Source organism: Dermacentor silvarum, chromosome 10 (genome assembly GCF_013339745.2).
Source record: "Dermacentor silvarum isolate Dsil-2018 chromosome 10, BIME_Dsil_1.4, whole genome shotgun sequence".
NCBI classification, from domain to species: Eukaryota; Metazoa; Arthropoda; class Arachnida; order Ixodida; family Ixodidae; genus Dermacentor; species Dermacentor silvarum.
Genome location: NC_051163.1, coordinates 73,709,334 through 73,736,830, shown reverse-complemented (window position 1 = coordinate 73,736,830; position 27,497 = coordinate 73,709,334). Strand labels below are relative to the sequence as shown.

The 27,497-nt window shown below is 47.7% G+C and overlaps 2 protein-coding genes across 2 annotated transcripts in view; one reads left to right on the top strand and one right to left on the bottom strand.

The window, feature by feature from the left end:
- Nucleotides 1–18,193, top strand: part of LOC125940784 (uncharacterized) — a 71,711-nt gene extending 53,518 nt beyond the window's left edge. The window contains exons 4-6 of the mRNA XM_049657352.1: nucleotides 5,885–5,968; nucleotides 8,824–8,930; nucleotides 17,626–18,193. Of these exons, the coding sequence (XP_049513309.1) occupies nucleotides 5,885–5,968; nucleotides 8,824–8,930; nucleotides 17,626–18,037 (603 nt within the window). The 3' untranslated portion in view covers nucleotides 18,038–18,193. The remainder of the gene's footprint in view (nucleotides 1–5,884; nucleotides 5,969–8,823; nucleotides 8,931–17,625) is intronic.
- LOC125940785 (uncharacterized) overlaps nucleotides 1–27,497 on the bottom strand; it is an 847,616-nt gene that overhangs the window by 228,074 nt on the left and 592,045 nt on the right. The window lies entirely within an intron of this gene.

The window sequence follows — 27,497 nt, the reverse complement described above, 5'->3', positions numbered from 1 at the left end:
GACGCTCCGTCGCCAAGCCACGCACTTTATTATTCGGCGCAACTACAACTCCAGCGGTCGCAAGTGGTTGCTTGTTATTCCCCGACATCTCCGCTCCGACATCTGCGCCACGTTCAACGATGACCCACAATGCGGCCACGCCGGGGTATTGAAGACATACTCTCGCCTCCAGGTTCGATACTATTGGCGCGGTATGTATCGTTTCGTTCGCCAGTATGTACGGTCATGCCCCCTGTGCCAACGTCGCAAGACGCCTCCTAAACATGCTTCCGGCCCCTTGCAGCCTTTACCATGCCCTGCTCGAGCGTTCGACCGCGTCGGCGTTGACCTATACGGTCCGCTTCCCAGCACTCCCAGCGGCAACCGCTGGGTTATTGTTGCTATCGACCACCTTACGCGGTACGCTGAAACTTCAGCCCTGTCATCTGCCACGGCAAAAGACGTTGCTCGTTTTATCCTTCAGAACCTGGTATTACGGCATGGAGCACCTCGAGAATTACTGAGCGACCGCGGTCGCGTTGTCATCTCTGACGCCATTACAGCGTTGCTAAAGGAGTGTCGCATCATTCACCGCACTACCACGGCATACCATCCCCAAACTAATGGCATGACAGAGCGTTTTAATCGCACCCTTGGCGACATGTTGGCCATGTATGTTTCCTCTGACACTCGAATTGGGATCGGATTCTGCCTTTCGTAACGTAGGTATATAATACTGCAACGCAAAGCACCACTGGATTTTCACCTTTCTTTCTTCTTTACGGACACGAACCTTCCTGCACAATGGACACAATTCTACCCTACCGGCCGGATGCTTCGGAGTCGACTGTTTCACGAGCGGCTGCATACGCGGAAGAATGTCGCCAGCTCGCTCGCTCGTTAACATCCCAGGACCAGTGGCGCCAAAAGCATCGCCACGACACGTCCACTACAGCTACGTCCTTTACTCCCGGCTCGCTGGTCTGGTTGTGGGTGCCGTCTACTCCACCGGGCCTTTCCTCCAAGCTGCATTCCAAGTACCATGGTCCCTATCGGGTACTGCGACAAACATCCGCAGTCAACTACCTCATCGAGCCGAAGGACGCGTCTTCCGACCAGCGTCGTCGCGGCCAGGAAATTGTCCACGTCTCCCGCCTAAAGCAGTGCCACGACCCCCCTGTCTTCTCCTGCCCCTAGGTCGCCAGGATGGCTCCTCTTTTGGTGGGGAGTGATTGTACTGAAGGGACTGGGCCATGGTGCTGGTGAAGGAAGAAGACAAGCAACGCTTGCTCGCCCGCTTCGCCATAGCTCCCGTTTGACTTGTTCTAACGCCAGATCGAGTGCTGCTAGGAAACCATCCCCATTGCAATATATTTATATATATTGTCACGGGAAACGGTATAACTGAAAATATATTTACAAAACATCTACAGCGGGCTGTAGCACTGCCAAGATGGCCGAAAAACAATCTCTTCAATCGTCGTCGTCTTCACCCAAATGGTCAACGTCATCTTTGTCCCATTGAGCGCAGTCTCGTAACATTAACCCCCGGCCAGAAAAGCGCCGACCCGGTGCCTAAGACAGAGAGGTGGGCGCGATGAATGGTTTGAGGCGGGCCACGTGCACGACGTCTGAGGAAGAAGACGTGGTAGGATCGAGCGGGGCTATTTCCTAAGTGACATCTGTCAATTGTCGCAGGACGCGATAGGGGCCAGAGTATCTCCAAAGTAGTTTTTCGGAAAGGCCAACGCGCTGAGACGGGGACCAGACAAGGACAAGATCACCCGCACTGAAGCGGGCGTCCCGGTGGTGGGCGTCGTACAACAACTTCTGCCGTGACTGCGACGCCGAGAGGCGAAGACTGGAAATGTGACTTGCCTTTTCTGCTGTAGCAATGGCGTCGCGCGCGTATTCAGTAGGCAGTGTGGCAGGGGTCGAAATAAGTGTCAAAAGGGAGCGTTGGTTCTCGTCCGTATAGAAGATAGAAGAGAGAGTAGCCGGCGGTGTCATGGCGTGAGGAGTTTATGCAAAGGCGACAAAAGGTAGCGCACTGTCGCAGTCATGATGATCAGACGAAACACACATAGAGAGCATATGCCGTTACCCGGCATATGCTCTCCCCGGCCTACCCGTTACAGCCCTTATCGACACCGGTGCACATATTTGTATCATGAGCTCTGATCTCCGTGAACGCTTACACAAAGTGCTCACACCTGCAGAATCCCGCGTTGTGCGTGTCGCTGATGGTGGAACTCCAGCCGTGCTCGGAATGTGCACCGCACGCGTGAGCGTCGCTGGCCGCCAAACGTCCACGTTGTTTCATGTTCTTCGCCACTGCCCTCATGACGTAATCCTTGGACTTGATTTCTTGACTGACCCCTCCGCTGTAATTGACTGCTCGGTCGGTATCGTTGAACTTGACTTTCCCGCTTCACTAGACGCTCCTGACGTAGTCCAGAGAAAGCCAGCTCTCTTGTGCCGAGTTTGTTCGTTTGCCACTTCAAGCACTCACCTGTATTGTTGCTGTACCTTGCCCCAGTGTACCGGATGGTGACTATGTGGTTACTCCGTCTACCAGTGTCCTTTTGTCGCACAACATTTCCTTTCCCCACACTGTTGTGACTGTTGGACAAACCAGACTTTCCTGCCCCTCTTGAACTTCCCCAAGGCATAGTTTTGGCCACCCTGTCACCATCAGATGAGTGCCAGATTTCATCGCTGTCACCTGATCCTGCGTCAGCAATTTTGTCCGCCGACGTGCCCACTTCTCCGTCGGTACAGAGCGCTATCACAAAGATGATTGCCCCGGAACTTCTGCCCTCCCAAGTCGACAACCTCCGTCATTTGCTCGTCACATGCTCCGAAATATTCGACTTTGACGGCCGTTCCTTAGGTCAAACATCGCATACATACTGGCGATGCGCCTCCGATTCACTGGCGACCTTATCGCGTGTCACCATCCGAGCGCCAAGTTATTCAACAAGAGGTTGACAAGATGCTGTCAAAAGGCATTATTGAGCCGTCCGCGAGTCCATGGGCTTCCCCTGTTGTCTTAGTTAAAAAGAAAGACCACAGTTGGCGATTTTGCGTTGATTATCGGCATCTCAATAAGATCACCAAGAAGGATGTATATCATCTTCCACGAATTGATGACGCTCTGGATTGCCTTCACGGCGCGGCCAATTTTTCATCCATCGACCTACGCTCTGGTTACTGACAGATCGCCGTGGACGACAGGGACCGTGAAAAGACACCATTTGTTACAGCTGACGGCCTCTATCAGTTCAAAGTTATGCCATTTGGCTTGTGCAATGCCCTCGCCACATTATAGCGAATGATGGACACGCTGTTGCACAGCTTTAAATGGTCTATCTGCCTGTGCTACCTGGACGACGTGATCGTGTTCTCCCCGACATTTACCCAGCACCTCCACCACAATGTAACGGGAAACGGTAGAACCGAAAATATATTTACAAAATATCTACAGCGGGCTGTAGCACTGCCAAGATGGCCGAAAGACAATCTTTTCAATCGTCATCGTCATCACCCAAATGGTAAACGTCATCTTTGTTTCATTGCGCGCAGTCCTGTAACAATATAAATAAGTGAAAGCGCGCGCTATCATCGTCCAATCGGAGACACAGGAGAGAGAGAAGCGGCGTTGATCAAAGAATAGCGGTACTTTTCTTATATAGGGAGTTTACTCTGCGCTGCCGACCGCCATGCCACCTGGTCTTCGCGGAATGACGGAGCAAGCACACTCGGCGGCTGAGCCGCGCCGTATCCTGGATTCAAGAGAAGTGGCTTTGCTGCTTAACACGGAAGCGTCGGGGGGAAGATGTCGGACCTATGCGCAACTTTTCTCGCGACGAGACAGTATTTGGAGGGACAGCCAGTAGTTTGTTCGCAGGCGTGAGTACAAGCGGTGCGAGACAGAAAATCTGGGGGCTTTTGCTCCTTGAATATCTGACTTTGCCTAGGTACTACGGTGGATAACTTCGTTTGCTCGTTTTGTATTCGTTTGTCCCTAGGCTAGCCGGCATGGGCGTTTGCGTTGATGGAGCCGTGCACAAATTTTGTTCTTGTGCTCCTAGGATGTTTCTGGTGAGTTTGTTGCGTTTTTTTGTTCCAAAGGTAACATAGGAAGTCGTGCGATAGTCGCCAGGGGATCACTGAACCTGTGAGATTCCAAAGCACTCCGTGCTCATGTGTTGATTATCAGTGCAGACTGCACCGTTCAGGAGATTCAACACGTAAAGTGCCAGGAATGCAATGGCGACCCAGCGTAATCACACGCAACGTCAAATTGACGTTTACGAAACCTCACCCTGTAGGTGGCTGTGTCTGCTCCAGCGGATACTGCTCTCGTTCGTGCCCCAGTGCCGCGGCGGAAGCCACGGAGCCGGGCGCCGTCGCGAAGCTGCGGTTGTTGGGGTGTTCCGGAGCGCAGCGTAGCAACACTCCAAATAAAAAAATACTGCTGCAGTCAGGTAGACTGCTCCCTCCCCGATAGTGAGATAATATTTGGATCATCAAAACAGTGATGCGTTTATTTAGAAATAACATCGATCGCTTAACAGCAGCCACAGTCTAGCAGGTGACTGCGGTCTGCCTTTTCCCGTCCTTCGGCGCATGCTTTCTCACACATTGTCCTCAATAAAGAGATCCAAAAGAATGAAATAAAAAAGGGGCAGCGCAAACCAACAGTCACATGTGGATAGGGAAGGTGGAGCTGATACAGCGGCCGCTCTCAGCGCGTGTCACCACATAAAGTTCTCCGCCGTAGTACCTAGGCAAAGTCAGATATTCAAGGAGCAAAAGCCCCCAGATATTCTCTCGCACCCGCTTGTACTCGCACCTGCGCCCAAACTACTGGTGGTCCCCACAAGACCGTCTCGTCTGCTCACATAGGGAGCATATACGCGCCGGCACTGCCATCTCTTGTTCACTTCGCTGCTTACTAGCACCGCGAGAGGAAACTTCAAGGCGCCTCCTTGCGTACATTTCTTTTTATAAGTTAAAAAGTCGCCGTTGTAATACCCTTTGATGACGCGAAATACAAACGCAGTAGTGAAAAGTGCAAAAAGTTGCAGGAAGTTTGGTAGTTTCAACCAATTATATTTCAAATAAACGTGTTTTAATAAAAATGATGGTTCAAAACAGAAATGCCATACCACCCGAGAGCGACGCAAATGATATGAGCACCCGTTGTGAACAAAAGATTTTCATGGCCCCAAATCACAGGGAAAATGCGGCGATACGCATGCCTCTCGACCGCGATTGCATATGGCCGCTTATTGCCCTAATTCGAGTAGCTCGTCGCACCACAAATTATGGCGGAAAATCTCTGCAATGGCGACCCAGCGTAATCTCACGCAACGTCAAATTGACGTTTACGAAACTGACCTGCCTGTAACGCTCTTCACGGGGTATTCCTTCAGTCAATCAACAAGCTGACATGCCGGCTATCTTGGAGCCCACCAAATATTCGCGAAATTGCAGATGCATTGCACGGGTGTCTGCACGCTACCGTCTACTTTCTTTTTAAAGCGCTGAATTCGCAATATAGATGCCAAGGACCACCCAAAAGTATTAGTCGATAAAATTTGCAGCACCACGTCACGTTTCGTCATTCTGATGTAAACGCAAAATTGCATTTCGCAAAACTTGTTTCCCGGCACAAATTTCAAAACACATGACCTCTCGACAACCAATGAGAGTCAACGTGGCGGATAGTGGAAGCCGGACCCCACCGAAACATTAGAATAAAGCATCGCTTTTTTCGTACGTTTTCTTTTTTTTTCGTAGCTCTAGATCCTAAATACTAAACGTGCTTCTCAAAACTAAACTATTAAAGGCCGCGCGTAGCCTACCGGGTTTCACAATTTTGTCGGGGTTTTTGCAGAAGTGCGCCGTCAATGATCCTGACTTCGAACATTGCAAAGAAGAAAGCACGGTTCTCGTCGACAATCGTGCCATAACTGCAATGGTAAGGACTAATATTACCCATATATTTCCGTTTGTTGATTGTTCTGGCAGTGCTGTTGCAAAACAGAATTAGACGATTTTATATTAGATTCATGAGCGCCGCCATCTTGGGCTGCTACATAAACAATTTCCAAGTTTTATGAGAAGTGAAGTAATGCAACATGGTCATCGAAGACTGAACAAATTTATACAACTGTATTCATGCTTGCAATGCAACTGTAACGTACATTTGTTGTTAAAGATAGCAAACACTAGCGTTAACAACCCAAGATGGCGGCACCTAAACACTTCCTGTGAACGTGCTCTTGCTCGCCGGGCAAAACCACCGTTTCTCATCCACCAACAAGCATGTCTCTTTATTGTGTCTCATCAAATGCTCAAAAAACATCCTACCCCTCCCCTAGGGTTGGAGAAGCTTCGCGTGCACCCCTGTTCGCGGTAGGGGAGGGGTATTAACTTTTTTTCTTCTTCTTTTTGTTCTCTACGACGTTTGACATGTGTACTGTTGATTCGTCAAGGGTGCAAACACCTTACAGCAACATTGTCTTTACAAAGGATTAGCGCGTATGGGGCCGCATATTATACCATGTACGTATTTAAACGCAACGCCTTACTGTTTCAAGTATTCCCTGATGAAAACGGGGCTCCAAATCCTATATTCAATCTTTTAAGTTTCATGCAAGAACACATGTTTTCCCACTCACTTCGAAAATTGGCTCACGGCTTCACAATATATTTTATGGCGGCACCTAAACACATCCGTAAAATAGCGGGAGCGGGCCTGGTTTCCTCCTGGTTTCCTCGTGTTCGGTCGATATGGGATTGGATATTGTACCTAAATATAGATTTCGCTGAACTATAGTACAGCGTTGTAAACGCCGACAAAATCGGCAGTCACAAAATGTTAGGGCTAGCTAAGTCACATCGCTTTCAAGAGAATTACGAATGACGTAGCATGGTCATGAAAGGTTGAACAAATTTATACAATGATATTCATGCTTGCAATGCAACTATAACGTACATTTGTTGTTAAAGATAGCAAACACTAGCTTAAAGGGCCCCTAAACCACCTCATTTCAAGTAAACACGCGCATCGAGTTCAGCATGCCGTCACGATCAACCATGCCAAACGCTGCAGCGCTGCGCGCCGCGGGCGCGCCACAGAACCAAAAAAACAATGCCGTCCTCCTCCCCTCGCCTTCCCGGTATCCCCAGCGGTCGTCACGATGTCCGCAGGGGGAATCTGGTGATGTCAGCTGCGGAAACGATGTCCATTGGTCGAACAAGAACCTACGACTTCCGGTTTGTCTGCTAGCAGGTACGCGCGCTCCCTGCTCGTCCTCGCCGTGTTGCTCGCTTGTGCGCGCTAGCGCATCGGTAATTACAGCCCGCAACGCAAGTGCCAAATCGCTTGCGTTCCAACACAGTCAAGCTTAGCGTTCTGATTAGATGCGCGAACAGAGTGCGACAGTGTTGGCCTTTCCATACGTGCGCGCAACACAGGGTCTATAGCGGCACGCTTCGCATAACACGGGCCGGCACTGCAGCAACATCGGGTAGCCGAGAAGCGCCGAGTCCACGTTACCGGCACGCTAACTCGCCGCACGCCGTTTGCCATTCGCGGGCCGCCATTCGACAGCGGTTTTGCTCGCGAGCGGCGAGATTTCCTTGCCGTACGTAGAGAGGATGAGACCGGGACTCATTTGTGCGGCAGCCTCACCACCGCTGATCGCTGGACGGCGCCGATATCGTCGCTAGGCTTTGTCCGGTTCCTTCAAAGCTAAAGCGGACGGCGCTTCGAAATTACCAGCACTTACAAGCCGCAATGTTTTCTTATTGTTGTTGACGCTCTTCGCAATAAGTGTACAAAAAGATGAAAAATACACTAATATTAGCGGCGCCGTGGGCTGCGATGCGAGCACAGCCGAGCCGGTCGTCTCCCGTCGGTAGCCGTGCACTGCAGCTCAGCTGCAGCCGACGTTTTCGTTGCCGGTAGTGGAGGCGCGCAGCTTCGCGGTCGTCGATTCGGCCGTTGATCGTGCAGCGGGCGGGCGCCGGCCGCACTGCCGTCTGCTTTGGACACCTCTCGCGCGGCAGACGTTCTACAGCACTGAGGCCGGTTTGCCGTCCGTATATGTGCCGCTGGCATGACTAGCGTGGACGTGCCTTAACCGGAAGTAGGCAGTGTTTTGAGAAGGCCGTTGGCGATGACGTATTTCACGTGACATTTCGAGTAGCACTCGGCGAGGAGGGGAGACCAGCTGACGAGGAGAGTAGCGAAGGAAAGAGCGAAACGAGCGAACGCCGTTTTTCGATCATAAAACGCGTGTAACTCCGCTATTACGGCAGCATTTCGAAAAATCCTCGGAGCTACGTGCTCGTTGTAGACTCGTGCACAACTGCCACACCACAACTAAATTTCGATCTCTGGGTGGTTTAAGGGCCCTTTAACAACACCCAAGCCAAGCCCCCAATGTGCCCTTCACTGAGATTTGCCTAATGGAGCTCATGGAGAGCCCTTTACGAGTGTTGTGATAGCACAAGTAAAGTATTGTATGCAATTGTTTAACATGAGTATTACTGAAATCTCAAATTCCATCAGGCCTCGATGCGGTCCGATTTTGCGCGGGAACCGTACTACCGCTGTGATAGTAAATATAATATGTAATAATCGAAGTATTGTCATTTGTTAGTTTCGTAGTGCAGGCGAGGAGCTAGAGGCGAATTAAGAAGCATAAAAAGACAATTCTTGTCTTATAAATCTAATGTTTCATGTAGACATTTTGATGTAGTGTTTCAATTCAGTTCATCAGTGCAACAATCAAGGCATAATTAAAAAAATATCTGTACTTTCAGGTGACATATGCAAAGTCAAACGACATCAATGCGTTTGTCATAAGCAGTGCTCACCGGCTCTTGGACACACTTCCAATGCATCGCAACTTCCATCTGTTCAATTTTGCGTAAGCACACATATTTCCCCTTCACTTAGGACATAGGCTCACGGCTTCAATATATATATATATATATATATATATATAAACATGTATGTTATATATAATATGTATTGTGTGTCTGTGAAGAAAATAATCTACGTAGTGTTTTTTTGCACATAATTTGCGTGTGAGCGATTCGTCGTGCCTTAATATCTATATCCATTGCCGTTCTGCTTCCATCAACAGCATGCATTTCTTGATGCCTTCCTCAATCTGTCGCTTCAGGAAGAATTAAGCCACCGCTATTGCAGGGTTTCACGTAGTCGGAATAACATGTTACAGTTGTCCCTCGTATACAGTGCTGTATTACCCATTTCGACCTCTGAACTTTTTATATAATGACACTTTATATTTTGTGTTCTCAAAACAAAATCAGCGGTATTTCAATTGATTTAAATGATGCCATTACGCTGAACTCTTGTGAGTGATCATTGCCACTTTAAATCGCGTTTTCTGGTTGGTTAGGCTTCGAGACTGCTTTGAATTTCTAGTAGCCTAACGTCCCCACTTGTTATACTGAAGGTAAATACGGTCACCGGTTGCATATAGCACAACGTATACATTTACAGTGCTAAATAACGTTAAAATGAATAAAATCGTTCCTGTCCATTTCTACTCCATCCTATATCCACGCATAAATATTGCAATTATGTTGACTGCATCAAAAAAATACAAATTATCTGAAATGCTGTAATTCTGCAATTCTAAAATCTCGTTTAGAATATAGGATCCGAACTAATGGTGCGTCCATCCTGTCGAGATGAATGAATCTTTCTTGCTCTTAGCAATGTATTACATGAAGGACGAGTCAATTAAACCAGACACTACGTACAGATTATATTTACAGCAGCGGTTACAGCGCTGGTTGGTTTCACAGCGCGAGCCCAGTTCAAACTTCCTCCTCTTCGCTTGAGTGATGGCGCCCGCGCGCCTCGGTCAAACGACCAAATACAACACGCGTGTAGCGTAATCCCCAAGCGGCAGAAGCGAGGTCTCGGAACCTCTAAATGTCATCACTGGGAGGGTGACACGTCTTCAGTTGTGCAACGTGCACGATATCACTGGATTGGGCAGGAGTTGGGGCGTCAGTCGCAATTTCGTAGGTGACGGGAATCATGGCACGAAGCACTTGGTATGGGCCTGTGTAGTGAGACAGCAGTTTTTCTGACAGGCCGACCTCACGCGACGGAGACCAAAAAAGCGCCAAAGAATCAGGCCGGAAGTGTTAGTCTGGCTGTCGCCGGTCGTACAAACGCCTTTGGCTCTCTTGAGAGTTCAGAAGGCGGTCAACGGCAATTTCCCTCGCGTGGGCAGCGCAGGCGATGGCGTCAAGTGCACATTCACTGGTCGGTGCCGCGTGAACAGGGAGGGTTGTGCCGAGGGGCAGTGCTGCTTCTCGGCCGAACAGAAGGAAAAATGGGGAATAACCACCTGTGTCGTGGAGGAAGGAAGCAAACAGGACAAACGGTAGAGCGAGCCCCAGTCACTGTGATCTGAAGAGACATACTTTACGAGCATGTCTGTGAGTGTGATTGAGACGCGCCGTGAGGCCATCCGTTTGCGGATGGTATGACGTGGATAGCTTGTGCCTCGTGGCACAGGACTGCAGGATGTCTGCGATAACTTTTGATAGGAATGTCCGGCCACGGTCTGTGAGAAGTTATCGTGGAGCTCCATGTAATAAAATCACGTCGCGTAGAAGAAAATCAGCGACATCTGCAACGCAGCGGCGCAGCTTGTAGGAAGCGCTCAGGTAATGACGTAGAGCGTGGCGTAATCTGTGGCCACAGTGATCTGCCTGTTCCCAGAGGTAGATAGAGGAAAAGGGACAACTAAGTCCAAACCAACCCGAAAGAATGGCTGCACGGGAATGTCAAGTGGTTAAAGGTACCCTGCAGGGAGCGTCGATGGTGTCTTGCGCCACTGGCATTTCTCGCATACTGCAACGTACCTTCGAACGGAGCGAGCAAGCCCTGGCGGAAAGAAGCGTTGAGGGTACGTGACACACCGAAGTCACCGGCAGTGGGGAGGTCGTGAAGTTCGTGGAGAAAAGCCGAGCGAAGGTGGTTAGGGATCACAAGGAGTAATGATGGGCCGTCGGGGTGAACGTTGTGGCGGTAGAGTACGCCATCTTGAAGTGTGAATAAGTGAAGGGAACTGTCGGCAAGTGACGATCCCCGGCGGTCAAATGATACGCAAGGACGGGTCAAGGCGCTTCTTGTCGTCGACATGGAGAAGCTGGAAAACCCAGAATGCCGGCGTCGGTATCAGTATCAGACGTAGCGGTCGGGTCTTCGACTGGGTAGTGAGAGGCAGTCTGCGTCCTTGTGTTGGCGTCCCCACTTTTAAGCCACTGTGTAGGTATTCTTGTAGTCGGAGGGCCCAATGACCAAGCCCGCCATTAGGATCCTCGAGCGACGAAAGCCAACCGAGCGCATTATGGTCTGTGATAGATGAGAAGGGCTTGCCATATAAATATGGGCAGCCCAGGTGAGAGCAAGACATTCGCGCTCGGTAATCGAATAGGTGCGCTCTGCAGTTGTCAGGAGCCGGCTAGCGTAGGCTATAACATGGTCGTGTCCATGTTAGAGTTGTGCTAAGGCGGTTTCGATCCCATAACCACTGGCATCGGTTCGTACCTCTGTTGGTGTGGACGGGTAACCGTAGGCCAAGACAGGTGGATTGGTGAGAATCGTCAATAACCAGGTCGAAGGTCTATCAACGAAATGTAGTTGGCACCGTGAAGACAATCAAGTGCGTCGTCGATTCGTGGTAAAGGGTGCACGTCCTTTTTTAGTGATTCGGTTTAGGTGGCAATAATTAACGTCACGTGCCATCTGAACAATGCCTTTGGCAAGCATCTTGTTTACTTCCTGCAAAATAACTTGCCGCTCTGCCGTGGACCCGCGATACGGCCGGCGGTGAACGGGAACAGCATCCGATGCTTAACAAGGGACGTCTGACCCAGTGGTCGGTTGTCAGTGTCAAATATGTCGCGGTAGGAAAGCAAAAGGCGATATAGGGCGGCTGCTTGGTCGGGTGTGAGGTCCGGAGCCATCATGGTACGTAACGTTCCGTCGAGGTTCATGGCATCCTGCGGGTAATCTGGAGGATCTGGAGACGCGTCAACTGTAAAAGCAGTGACGTGGTCGTCAGTCACCGACGGGAGCGTAACCACCGCTATGCCTTCAGGTAACATTTGCTTCGACAAGCCAAAATTGATAACGGGGAGGCACATCCAATTAGCGGCAAGGGTTATAACAAAGTGTGGCACAAAGATGTCGCGCATGTCGCGCGCCAGGAGTACATAAAGAATAGGGGCACGGTCAGGCACGGTTGCCGTTGAGGCCAAATCGACGAAGGTTAAGGCTTTTGGAGGTAAGCGAACAAATGCTGCAGTGTATGCGGATGGTATGATAACAGAACTTGCCGCTCTGCCGTGGACCCGCGATACGGCCGGCGGTGAACGGGAACAGCATCCGATGCTTAACAAGGGACGTCTGACCCAGTGGTCGGTTGTCAGTGTCAAATATGTCGCGGTAGGAAAGCAAAAGGGAGTGTGTTCGGTTGTTCGGGCGAATGTCTAAAAGAAGAGTAGCTCGAGGCACGTCGTACAGGCGGAACAGGACTGGAACTTGGCGGCCAGCAATTTCTTTTCGAGCAGTGCACATAGCACTGACGGCAACAGTGGCGCCATCGGCGACGCGTACGGCTCGAGTGGTGGCAGGCGTAAGAACATGGTTGAGGCGACGACATGGTTAGCGCTCATAAACTTGGGCTCCAGTATCAACCAATGCCGTCAACGGAACACCATATACATCTACTTCAATTAGGTTCGTGTTCGTGTGGAGCTTCAACGGAGGATTTGGACAGGTCGAACGTCACAGCACTACATCCAGGAGCTGCATGGCCTAGTTTTCCAAACGGCGGGTGGGCGAGGAAAAGCGGCGTGGTTGGGGTGGCGGGGAGCGACGGGGATCGCAAGTAAGAGCGGCTGTGACGTAGGGTACAGACGGCGAGGTGAATAGCCGTAGTTGAGCACAGTGCTTAGCTGCACTGTGCACGTAATTCCCTGTTACGTTAAACTAATGAATTACATAAAGCTTGCTAAAAATTATATAAATTAAAACATATAGTACACACTATATTCAGTCAGGACATGCAAGCTAGACTTTTTAGTGCGAACAGGAACAAAGTTAAGCTAAGCTCTGCAGTTTGCTGAATCGTGTGACAATATCCTTAAAACACATTTATTTCAATAAAACGGCTGCATGAAGATGCCAAGTTTCAAATGCACTCAGCAGTTTTCAGTAAAGCTCATCAGTGCAAACAAATAGGACTCAATAACTTGATCATACACGCTCAGCCATAAGAGGTTATGACGCAACATGGCTAGTAAGAGTCGAGCAAATAAAAGTTTACAAATTTACTTTGGCTAGCAAGAAAACTGACTCGCAGTGAGGCCACTACGGATGTTAGAGTAGAGGCCGGATCTTTAGGCATTAAAAAAGCGCTTTTTAGGCACCAAAAATAGGCAGGCAAAGCAACGTTTTAGGACTCCAACGTCGTCAATATAGGCACAATAAATTTTTACATAAATGCAAATAATTTCAAACGAAGACGTGCGCGATCTGACAGAAAACAAGAAATGTTATTGTTTATATGGCACAAAGGCGCCAACAGTTGAACATAGCCGTACAATTGTCCCATAAAACTGCTGGACTAACGACCATCAATTGGCGTAATTCAACAAGCACACTGCTCATATTCATGTTGAATGGCCACTGTACTCGAGTGTTGCATAAAGTGAAACAAGCATGAAAAAGAATACTTGAAAGCTGGAAATACTGATTAAAAAAGGCGCTACTTTATATCTGCCTGACGCATTTAAGTTAAGACACAAAAAAACAGACAAATAATAAATGCAAGAGAGACTACAATTTATTAAGAATTAACATGATCTTACATGAGGACTGTTAAATACAACTCTGGAAATTTTCTCATATACAATGACATTATCGGAATTGTACAGGCAAAACGCCCCAACACTGCCAAATACACTTCCGCCCATTTGAAGTGCACGTGTTTGAAGCAATCTGTTTAGAGAGCACGCGGAACGTTGTCTTAGAATCATTGTGAAGATTGCGGAAACAATAGCAAACTACCACCATCTCCAGATTTTTGGACTCAAAATTGTTCCTCTTGTCCCTGAAAATGATCTTCTACGCAGTGAACACCTCAAAAGTAAATTACAATGAAAAGCCGCGTGAATCACATTTTTCTTCTTTTGCTCGTTACTCCCCTTTCCCCTGAGGGCTCTCCGCGGTTTCACATTCGCCAACCGCGGCGCGTCCCATTTCCTGCTGCTAGGGGTTGTTTTCCGAAAGTTGGTTGTACCAGATGACTAGGATGAACGCCATAGAGTTCCGAACAATGTTGCCCGGTAACATGAATAATGGTCTCTAACTGCACTCGAAAGCGAAACTTGAGGCTAAATAGTGTTCATATAGGCGCCGATATTGAAAATAGGCATTTATAGGCATTTAGGCACAAACGCCAAAATAGGCATTTATAGGCTCTATAAAAACACTATAAAAGCCCTTCTTAACCTCTAATTCATGCTCAATTCAAAATGGGGCGATAGAAACGCAAGGAACAAAAAAGGCATTTGCCTAAAATGCGGTCTCTAGTTATGAGGCTTACTGTGGGCTCACTTTAGTGGTCTCAGGCACATCAACAGAAAATGCGCTAAAAAGTTATGCTAGCCACTGAGGTAGTTACTAGAGCCTCTATGCAGACCGCTTTAGTAAACACACTAACACAAATAATGCTAAAGATGTCGCAACTACGAAGTTACGAAGCAGTTAACGAAGTTACTTGAGACTAGTTCAGCGGTCATAGACACAAACAGCTGCTATATATCACCTATATTCATATTACAAGTGCGCTTGCATTGATGACAACTTCTAGTAAAGGTCACCAGAGCAAACATTGACTTTCGGGTAGTGATGAGAATTCCAGTTGAGCAAATCTTTTCAGGTGCAACTCGGTCAGTTAAGGAACAAAGGCAAGTTGACCATTTGAAACCTTGAGGCAGAGTCCACCATCTGTTCGAACATGGCGAGGGCATCGCATAGACCGAACGGCATATCCTTGAATTGGTAGAGGCCATCTGGAGGGACGAAAGCGCTGTTTTCTTGGGCTTGATCATCTACGGAAATCTGCCAATAACCAGATCGAAAGTCTATGAACCAAAAGTAGTTGGCACCGTGAAGGCAATCAAGAGCGTCGTCGATTCGTGGTAAATGGTAAAAGCTAAATACTGATGAAGAGGAAACAGGTACGTTGGTGACTACACATTAACTGAAGGCTTGCAGCATATTCGCTTCAGCGGACAGATACAAAAACTTGGTGGAATTCACACGTACCAAAACTTAAGAGGATTTATGTAGGCTTGCTTCAGCGGTCACACTCAAACAGAAATTCAAACTAAAAATTCACGGGTATCACACTAACTCAAAGGAAGTTACCAGAGGCTGAATGTGGCTGTTCTCCCATATCTACAGATACAAATACTTCTGAAAAGACCAACAGGTATCTTGGGGACTACACAATTTATTAAGCCTTGCTACAGGCTGGCTTAAGTGGTTGCTGACACAAAATGCACTGGAGTTCACAGGTACTACCAAATTTAGTATGGCATTTCTCTAGACTTGCATCAACAGTCCCAGACACACAAATTGACTCTTCCAATAAATAAATAAATAAATAAATGTACTTCGGTTAATCCATACGCGGTTTTACGATTGCTATCGCGATCGCTATGCAAACAAAACGCCAATGGCAGACGAAGCATAAGCGACACGGTTTATCTCTACGAGCGTGTGACAGTCAACTCGGACAAGCTTTTATAATAAACAATGCGACCACGTGCGAACGAGCTAATCAGCGCAAGCGTTTCAATCGATACAGAGCTGAGTCGTGAAGTTGACCTAGCCCCATAGTAACATGCATCTGACAACGTGCAAATAAGCTGAAGTCTAACATGTCGCCCAAAGTTTTGGTTATTTCGACCACCTGCACAATGCTGTTTCCCAAAAACAAATACCAGCCCTAAACACGCGAGAGCAGCGCTACCGGCTGTCACGTGCAGCAACCGAGTGCTCCGACTCTGACACAAATGCCTGCAAAGTTCAACTATTCACACGTTATGCAGTTGTATTATTGCTCTCGCAATCGCGGTTGCTCAAACAAAACGCAAACGAAGATCAGACAAGGCTATTCCGGACAGTGCTGTCTGGAATAGTTATTATTTTTTTATTATTAATAGCCACCGATCAAGGTACAAGGATCACTCTCGCGTACCCATCCTGTGGGCTACATGAGAGGAGTTTCGCATTCGGATTTTTTTTGGCGGATCTCAGCACAGCACAGCTTACTCCATAGCATGGAGTAAGCTCTAAAGTTTACAGAAAAGCAGTACAATGCAACCAAACTCAGTATTGCGAGAGCACAATTAACGGTTCGCCAATGGCCGACTGCTGTTACCATTGCCGCTGGCGATGTACAGGAGCCGTGGAGATGTAGCTCACCAAACGTTCACCTGGAGCTGACAAACGTTCACGCGGGAACTGATTTGTGTCAGAGTCGGAGCGCCAAACACAACCACCACATTGAGACAACGCGCGAACTGAGCGCGGAGCGCCCGGAGCGCACCAACCTTCAGGCATTCGAAGCCTACTGAGAAGGGCGAAGAGACCCAATCAAACGGCGCAGTTAAGGCATGTGACCGACTACGCACGAAGCAGCGCAAAGCGTACATGCAACAGGCATTGGCGAATGGCGGAGTTTCGACTGGGTAAAGGCAGTCACTGCTCTGCTCTACGGCGGAGGTTGCAGTACTCCGCTTTCTGGACATGTTCAGAGAGCGTAGGACACGTTTGATTCGGTTACACCTTGCGGTAGGTGGTAATACGCAGATGTTCAGATCTCTACCTACGTGACGTTTCCTCCCGATATGCTTGTGTAGTTTGGGTCGTTCATTGAAACTTCTCCATTTATCGTCTTCGTTGGAAGTTTGTGCGACAGCTTCATGTTGCTGTCTGACTTATCTTTCCGGAAAAGCTTGCGTTGAGGGCAGCCGGGGAAGAGACTTAACATGCCGCGATGAGATTACCTACATAGTACGTGTTCGATTGTGTGTGTTGGCCCCACATATGTCCGGTATGAGACATCGCGGTGAAAACGAGAGCACAATCCTTCGGACATCCACACGATTAAAGTTTTGAGATTTGTTAAGTTCCCATAACTACAATGCTTTGGAAGTCCGAAGGATGTTTTAAATAGGACGTCCCAAAATTGTCTTCGTGGTATCCACTGGACGTCCTAAGTGGGATTTGGACGTTCGGATCTAATCGGAACGTCCAGAGGATGTTCGTGGCTCAATGGGCTACAATGCAGCAATGTTCACATGCCCGATCTTCAACGAACCTCCTTGACATGGGTAATTGTAGATGCGGGACTGGGTAGGTACGGCTCTTTGAAGAAACTCTTTGAGGCAGATTAACTGAGTATGCCGCAGTAGGTGCGTACTTCATTGTTTGCGTGATGCTCTCTGTCGATTCTGGGACTGAGGAAACGACTGCGATGTTTTTGTGCACAGGCTGCCAGTTCGACAAGGTGTGTCGGCGAAGGACAAGCCGCGACGAAGCATCCGACTGCGAGAGCCTCGCTACCATAATTGGAGTTCAAGTGAATCCGGCAGGAAAATGGTGACGGCGGAATGGAGCGCAGGGTCCGAGGCAGAGCAAGTGGAAACTAAAGACATCGTAGTAGCCGCTGAACATCCCGCCAAGTCTGGCGTGGCGAAGACATCATCCAAGCCTGCAGACTCGGCTACCAACAAGCCTGTGTCAGCGTGGCGATGGAGATCCTCGAGCAGTCCTACAGCGGCCACAGAAGGATCAAAGCATTCGCCCAGACAGGGAGCCAAAAAGCCGATCAAGGAAGCATCCGCTCCCAGCAGCGACATGACTCCTTCTGCCCCCAGCGTAAATGACGAAGGAGCAACTTAGAACACCGGGTCACTTATGTGAATCTCCGCATGGCTGCAAAATGTTATTTACGTCGCCATGCTACTCGGAACACCAGCAACTCGGTGCCTCCATGCCCTCGTGCTGTTTTTTATGTTATGCCAACTGCTCCCCTCGCTCGCACCCCTCTCCGCCCCCCTTCCCCATGCCCGCAAGCACCGTTGTCTGTTCTGTGCATTTTGCCTGTGTGCGGCGCTTTTTTTTTTCTCGTGCCCGCCGCTACGCAGCGCATTGGTTTGTGAACTCGCGCGTGGGGCACCGTGTTGTCTTTGTGCGCTTGCGTGCACGCAGTGTTGTTCACTCCTGCTGTCATGCCAGCATGTGCAAAAAGAAAAATTGCACTTGCAACACAACTGATCTTTGTCCTCGGTTTATTGACTTCGCTTCTGAAAAACAAGATTTTTATATAATGTGGTATGATGCACGCCAGAAAATGCACAGGAGGATGCATGACTACTAAACAGTTCATGACTACTGAACAGAAAATATTTCGTCGTTTTCTTGTTGTTGTCGGACTCGGATACTGGACGACGTGTATGACAGTCATGATAACTGAAAGCAAAAATTCAGTGGGAACCGTGCTCACGTTGGTTTCGGCGGGCACTCAGGGCGCAGGCTCCTTTCCCAAGCGTATCACCCCTGAAGGAAGCCGAACACCAGGCCGGGGTACGCTTGTACCCTTCTGAACCAGTGGGTGCCCGGCGGCGGTGGGAATCGAACCCATAGCCTCCCGCAGCCGAGGCAGGCGTTCTACCACTAGGCCACGGCTGCGGATGCTCGAGCGATCCATAAAAAAGCATGTCTACACATGAGATTGCGCGGATTTCTCCTCGGTAATTAGGTTAATAGGTAAACATGAACAGCAGTTCTTCAGTTAGTACGTTTATCGATCGTTGACAAACGAGTACATTAAGGGTAAAATAGAAAGCCAGCTAGCAAAAAAGCGATAGAAATCTGCTTCCAAACAGATTCCACAAGACCCTGCTTTGCTCTTGTGCAACACACGAACAGCAAGATTTTTTTTATCACGGGTGAACTCTAGACAAGAACAGTAGTGATGTGGACTTGTTGGCACATATTGTCACGTAGTAGTGACGGTGAAGAAAACAGTCGTAAAACTGTGTACGACGAAACTGGTTGTTTATTGGGCGCACCTGTGCCCACAAAATCAAGGTACACTCAAAGCACAACGATAGCGGCGAACACAGTCGGCGATCGTCGAAAATCTGATCAGCGGCGAAACGCGTCGGCTTTTATACCTGAGTCATCGAAGGTTCTAGATTAATCCCTGATGCCCGCGTGTCTTCCAGAAAGTTCTAGAGAATTCGCGTCAGTCATGCAATCAGATAACATAAGCGTCGGTGAAAACAGGCAATGGAAAGAAGCATCGATAACGTTCTAGAAACTTCCGATACAGGCGCGTCCTGCGCCGAGCGATAACGTTTAACATTTGTTAGCCGGTGGAAAGCGGCCACCGGTGAAAGATAAACATCTATACGTGTCAATACCCTCCCCTTAAAAAGCATCGTCCCGATGCTACAAACAAATGTGAAAGCGAAAACAAAACCACACGTAATAAAGAAAAAAAAATAAAGTAACAAAGTACCTAAGTTCGTCAGCGGGCGTAGAAAGGCTTAAGACGCACCACATGGACGACTTTGGGTCGTGCGCGGCGCCGCTGTGATTGCGAAATGCCGTCTGGCACGACCTCATAGTCCAGTGCGCCAATACGTCGGATGATCTTATATGGTCCGAAATAGCGACGTAAGAGTTTTTCGCTAAGTCCTCGTCGGCGTATCGGAGTCCAGACCCAAACACGGTCTCCGGGCTGGTACTCGACGTAGCGTCGTCGAAGATTGTAGTGTCGGCTGTCGGTCCTCTGCTGGTTCTTGATGCGCAGGCGGGCGAGCTGTCGACCTTCTTCGGCACGCTGCAAATAGGTGGCAACGTCTAGATTTTCCTCATCGGTGACGTCCGGTAGCATGGCGTCAAGCGTCGTTGCCGGGTTCCTTCCGTAGACCAGGTTGAACGGCGCCATGTGCGTCGTTTCTTGCACGGCCGTGTTGTATGCGAAGGTCACGTACGGAAAGATGGCATCACACGTCTTGTGTTCGACGTCGACGTACATTGCCAGCATGTCGGCGATGGTCTTATTTAGGCGCTCGGTGAGGCCATTCGTCTGCGGGTGGTAGGCGGTGGTCCGGCGATGGCTTGTCTGGCTGTATCGCAGGATGGCTTGAGTTAGTTCTGCCGTAAAGGCCGTGCCTCTGTCGGTGATGAGGACTTCTGGAGCACCGTGACGCAGGAGAATGTTCTCAACGAAGAATCGGGCTACCTCGGCGGCACTGCCTTTGGGCAAGGCTTTTGTTTCGGCGTAGCGGGTGAGGTAGTCCATAGCTACGACGATCCATTTATTCCCGGACGTCGACGTCGGAAAAGGCCCAAGTAAGTCCATCCCGATCTGCTGGAATGGTCGGCGAGGTGGTTCGATCGGCTGTAGAAGTCCGGCTGGCCTTGTCGGCGGTGTTTTGCGTCGCTGACAGTCTCGACATGTCCTTACGTAATGGGCGACGTCGGCAGAGAGGCGAGGCCAGTAGTATTTTTCTTGTATCCTCGCGAGCGTGCGGGAAAAACCGAGATGTCCAGCCGTTGGGTCGTCATGGAGAGCTTGCAGAACCTCTGGACGCAACGCTGAGGGCACCACGAGGAGGTAGTTGGCTCGGAGAGGCGAAAAGTTCTTCTTTAGGAGAATATCGTTTTGCAAGAAAAACGACGCCAATCCTCGCCTGAACACCTTCGGCACAGTGACGGTCTTGCCTTCTAGGTAGTCTACAAGGCTCTTTAGTTCCGGGTCGGCTCGCTGTTGTTCAGCGAATTCGTCGGCACTGATGGGTCCCAAGAAAGTGTCGTCATCCTGGTCGTCCTGTGGCGGCGGTTCGACGGGGGCCCGAGACAAGCAGTCGGCGTCAGAATGCTTTCGGCCGGACTTATAGACGACGGTGATGTCGAATGCTTGAAGTTTCAGACTCCATCGTGCGAGGCGACCTGAAGGATCCTTCAAGTTAGCTAGCCAACACAAGGCGTGGTGGTCGCTTACAACTTTGAAGGGCCTGCCATAGAGGTAGGGGCGAAACTTTGATGTAGCCCAAATGATGGCGAGGCACTCCTTTTCTGTTGTGGAATAATTTGATTCCGCCTTCGATAGCGACCGGCTAGCGTAACTTACAACCCTTTCTATTCCGTCAGTCCTCTGCACAAGCACGGCGCCGAGTCCTACGCTGCTTGCGTCGGTGTGGACTTCGGTATCGGCGTTTTCGTCGAAATGCGCAAGAATGGGCGGCGATTGCAGGCGTCGCTTCAGTTCTTCAAATGCTTCGATTTGCGGCGTCTCCCACTTGAACTCGACGTCGGCCTTCGTGAGGTATGTCAGTGGCTCGGCGATCCGTGAAAAGTCCTTGACGAAGCGCCTGTAATAGGCGCACAGGCCAAGAAATCTACGCACTGCCTTCTTGTCGGCGGGCGGAGGAAAGTCAGTGATGGCCGCCGTTTTCTGTGGGTCAGGGCACACTCCAGACTTGTTGATGACATGGCCCAAAAACAAGAGCTCCTCGTATGCGAAGCGGCACTTTTCTGGCTTCAACGTGAGTCCGGAGGTCTTGATAGCTTGAAGAACTGTTTCAAGGCGCCGGAGGTGTTCCTCGAAGCTTGAGGCAAACACAACGACGTCGTCCAAATAGACGAGGCAAGTCTGCCACTTCAAGCCTGCCAGTACGGTATCCATGACCCGTTCGAAAGTCGCAGGTGCCGAACAAAGACCAAACGGCATCACCTTGAACTCGAACAGTCCGTCTGGTGTTATAAAGGCAGTCTTCTCCCGGTCTCTCTCGTCGACTTCGATTTGCCAGTAGCCGGTTTTGAGGTCCATCGACGAAAAATACTTTGCGTTGTAGAGTCGATCCAAGGCGTCGTCAATCCGTGGGAGAGGGTATACGTCCTTCTTCGTGATCTTGTTGAGGCGACGATAATCGACGCAGAAACGTAGGGTTCCATCCTTCTTCTTCACTAACACCACGGGGGACGCCCACGGACTCTTGGACGGCTGGACGATGTCGTCGCGTAGCATTTCGTCGACTTGTTGCCTTATGGCCTCGCGTTCGCGCGCCGAAACTCGGTACGGGCTCTGACGTAGTGGGCGGACATATTCGTCGGTTATGATGCGGTGCTTGGCGACCGGGGTTTGTCGAACTTTTGACGACGACGAGAAGCAGTCCTTGTATTGCAGGAGCAGAGCTTTTAGCTGTTCTTTCTTCCCTATAAACCATAAACATTGCCTGGATGTCCATTAGATATTTCAGTTGGACATTCAATACCTCTATTAGAGGTTCAAATAGATCTAGTTTACGTAAAATCTACGTAGGTGGTACTGTCAAAAGTCCTCTTTTTTACGTCGAAAAGATGTTATATGGATGTAATTGCTGGACATTTGTTAGATTGTTTGGATATTAGTTTTGAGCCGAAATACGTTATAAATACGTGCCCAAGATGTAATTTTATACATTCCCCAGCATGTGCGGCAATCGTGCAGTGTCTTTTTCACCTGATAGAAAAATGATACCAGCCTTCAATCATAGGTTCCACAGCAAAACTTTATTTTAGAACAAACATTACACATAACGAAGTAATCTTTCATAGAAAAATACAACTAAAATAGACTCACGTGTATATCCTCAAAGAGTATCTCAAGCTTTTATTCAGGATATGTTTAACAAAATGAAAGATATGTTGAACAGCAAAAATGAGACCTATATCATACAGAATCTTTAAATATTGTTGCTTAGAAAATATAGAACTAAACCAGAGCAATAAATCCCTAAATCATGCCCTTGCAAAGTATACCACAAGCTCTCGCTGAGGAATCCTTGTTATACCATACACAAAACGCAGCTAAGACAATATTGCATAAAAAAATACTAAGATGAACAGAAAGACCTGAAATGTCGAAGCGATGAATAGCATGAACTTTAGCAAGAGTTCCTTTGAACACGCAACTCTTACATCTGGCAGCATAAAGCTCAATATTTTCTCAGATATATTTGTGACCTTGTCAAAATGCAGACAATTCATGTGCAAGTAAAACAATAAAATCAATAGATGTGCAAGTAAAATCTGCGAAATGTGACTAGAAACTTGGTCGAAGCAAAATCCACAACACCTGACTAGGAATAGACAAACTACAAACTTCCAGGAGTGATGCACACATCTTCTGGGAGTAAAACATTAAACGCAATGCATGGTCCTTGTGATATCTGCAGAATGTAAGTAGAAATAAACAAATAAGTACAATCTTCTTTATATATTAGAATGAAATGAAAATTTAAAAATATTATGCTGTCCAAATTTAGCTGTTATTTATGAAAGCTGTTTTGGCAATGATGACATCAATGGCAGCAGCAAGCTGGGCACTTGATATAGGAAACAGCACAAAGGTGCCAAGAGTGGTAGAAAAAACATTTGAGCAGAGTAACCAGTTGGGCTTGTTGGCTGAACATCGTAGAAGGCCATGGCACGAAACCGACGAAGACAGGAGAGGCACACAAAGAACAGATACAGCACTGACTTTCAGAAAGCTGATTCTTGTTGAAAGTCAGCACTGTGTCTGTGTTCCTTGTCTTTGTTGGTTCCGCGCTGTAGCCTTCTATGAAGAAAAAACATGTTGACCCACATCTACTCTACAGAAACAGTAACACAACTTTACAATATGTGTACATACTGACTTAGAAGTATATGTGAAGACCCACTGCATGGATAAGTTATGCAATAGAGGTGTTGGTTGAACTTAAGACATGTATATCATTTACAAAGTATACACTTGGCACAGCAGTGGAGCACATGGCACATTCCAGACGTGGTCAAGCAGTTGACAATATTGGAGCACTTGGTAAAATGCGGAGACGCAATGGGCACTTGGTATACTGCATAAACGGTGAGCACTCGGCACAGCAGCGGAGCACATAACACAGTACTGGAGCACTTGGAGACTTGCTAATGCACTTCGCAAATGGAGACGCCATGGGACACTTTATATACTGGAGAAGTGGAGAGTGCATGGCAGAGTGGCGGAGCACATAACAGTACTAGAGCATTTACCACATTGGTGACATCATAAAGCACTTGGCGGTTTTGGACAACTCGGCACACTGGATCTAGACGCCACGGGTGATGGGTGAAAGTACAGCAGGCCTAGGAGACCATGTCAGACGTGTCCGGACTATTCAGTGGCACAGCGCTGAAGAAAGCAAGGTCACACTGGCAGCTATAGATGCTGCGGGTGACACATATCCGGGCTGTTCAGTGGCACAGTCCTGCAGAAAGCATGGTCACGCAAGGTCAAAGAGTTTAACATAAAATGCCGAGAGCTAATAACTTTTAACACAGGCTTTGGTGAGAAAAAAATCATATACCATTTTTAGATATTACGTATGTGTTAAAAAATATCGATACTTTAGGCTAAGATTTGCATTCAATAAATTTTCTACTATATTCACTGCACGTAAACTTGAAGCGTATGGAAAAAGTTAAAGGGGGCTAAGGATCGTGCAGTAAGCTGTGGAATAGAGGAGTTTAGTGTGATGGCATAGAAAGATCGCTTCGGTGTATATGCCAATGTACGTTATATTTCAGTTTGCCAAGATGACTGCTGAAGATTATGTGAAGTGATAAGTTTAAATATTAGTAAGGTTTACATTGTGGATTCATTTAGAGCAACAATGATGCTAAAGATCATTAGGATAAATATTTGTCTAGCAGTGAACTTACAGGTACGAGATTTCTGGCTTTATATTTTTTGCTTTAAATGGAGGTTGCAGACATAACCCTAAAAGAAGAACTCGTAAGTATCATAGTGTTCTAAATAATATACTGGATAGCTTTTGTATCAACCAGCCTCCCAAAAACCAAAACTAGTTCTAGAAAACATATATACTGCATTATTCAGGGTGGTCTGTGGCTTGCCAGAGTAGTTTTTTTTTGTTTAAAATGCGGTATCAACTCAGTGGTACCGTATCAGTATTTACATATACCGAGTGATTCAATTTAGCTGCACAAAATTTTTTAAAATTGCCTGTGGCACATAGCACAATTATAATCCTTGATCTAACCTACTCGATGAGGCGGCCATTACTTTCGCAAGAAATACGCCTAATTGAATAGGTACCATAATTATTCTAATAAACCTTTTATTTGTTTTACAGCACATCTTTCAATCTACGAATTACAGCCGCTGAGTTCGCAAGGCGTATGCACTTGGAACGAATTCTCAGGACTGAACCAGTCTTGAGATATTAAATTTCAAAGTGTCCTACGAAATGCATGGGCGTTCCAGTGAACGTTTAAAGGAAAATGCTGTTTTATGCATTGAAGCAAAGTTAACTAGAATGCCCATGCATTTCGTAGGACACTTTGAAAATTAATATGGCACATTGCAGACGTGGTCAAGCAATTGACAAGATTGGAGCACTTGGTAAAATGGAGACGCAAAGGGGCACTTGGTATACTGCAGAAACGGAGAGCACTCGGCACAGCGACGGAGCACCTAACACAGTACTGGAGCACTTGGTGACTTGGACCACAGACCACCCTGAATAATGCACTATACAGGTTATCTAGAACCAGTCTTGGTTTTTGGGAGGCTGGTTGACACAAAACCTATGCAGTATATTATTTAGGACACCACGATGCTTACGAGTTCTTTTTTTAGGGTTTAAATGTCCACAACCTCCATCTAAAGCAGAAAATACAAAGCCAGAAATCTCGTACCTCTCAGTTCACTGCTAGACAAATATTTATCCTAATGATTTTTAGCATCATTGTTGCTCTAAATGAATCCACACCGTACAGCTTGCTAATATTTCAACTTATCACTTCACGTAATCTTCTATAGTCATCTTGCCAAACTGAAATATAACGTACCTTGGAATATACAGTGAAGCGATCTTTCTATGTCATTACACTAAACTTGTCCATTCCCCAGCTTACTGCACGATACTTAGCCCCCTTTAAATTTTTCCCTACGCTTCAAGTTTACGGTGAAAGAATATAGTAAATAGGTGCTTCAAATGCACGGCTACACTCGACAGTGCCTAGTGTAAATGATAATAAGTGTACGTTTTGCTAAGAAGCTCACACAGTTATTTTGTTATAACTAGAAAAAATTATTGTTACCCGATTGTATCAATGAAGTTTACTACCTACCTGCCTACCTAATTGTATGACAGTTGCTTACAGGAGAGCTCGAGTGTGAGCCTCACTCATGCTATGTTGCTCAGTTAGAAAAAAAATACCCCACTGCTGCTGCAGTGAACATGCAGAAAGGCTCGTTTTTTTCCAATCTGCTTTCGTATCTTAGGAGTGCTTTTCATAGCTGGTTTCAAATTTGAAATATGTTTAAACCATTGCAAAACATATAAAGACACATTACCCTGGCAATGGCAGTTCTGTGCCTGGCAGAAGCGTGACGCAGCTACTCCCAAATGGCTGTTTCTACAGCAAACTCGCTGGTCTCATGGTCAGTCTGGACGGCACCTATGTTAAATAAAGATTTTTTCATTATATGCAAAAAAAAGCATTCCAAATCAAACATATTTATTTATTGACACAGTAAGCAAATTACTACATCTCGAACTTCCTCACAGCAAAACTATTTTATCACCTCAACAACTCAGCCAACAAAAAGATCACAAAAAATTTTGGCGGTGCTCCAAATGCTCTGATGTATACAATGTGCAAAATACGCATGCTGCCACTCCAACCACGTTCCACCTACATATGCTCTTGTCATTATCAAACAGCAGATGCAAAACACGTAGCAGGTAAATTTGAAGTGGAAGCGTGCTCTAATTTCCTTTAAATTTATCAATGAAATTTAAGCTAGTTTAAGGCTACACATACACATACCTCGACAGCCCCACGGGGGGTCTTCAGAAATGTTTTAGCATCTTTTGGAAGATTCCGGAAACACCCCTGTGCTCTAGGGACATGTGGGTAATGTTACATTGTAGAGCCCACTTTGCAAGCGAAGCTGCGAAATTTTAGATGCTAGTGCTTTGGCTTCCTGCCCGTTCTGCGGTTTCCTGCACGTCAGCGTTAAATACATCGGAAAACCGTTCTTCTGAATCCTCACCGGCTTCGGATAGACACGAGTCACCGAAAACCTCCCCATTACGATCTGAACAATCTGAACTGCTTACTGTCCAATCTGGGCCGGTATTTTGTAGCGATGCCTTATGCTTTATTTACTGGTCTTATCATCCACCACTCACGACGGCTGATACCGTTGATAACGTGAGCGGACCGTCGCTCTGACCACTGACCAAGCGCGAAAAGCGCGAAGAGGCATTAGCATCGGAAAGGCATCGCTACAAAATACCAGCCCTGAACAATGGCC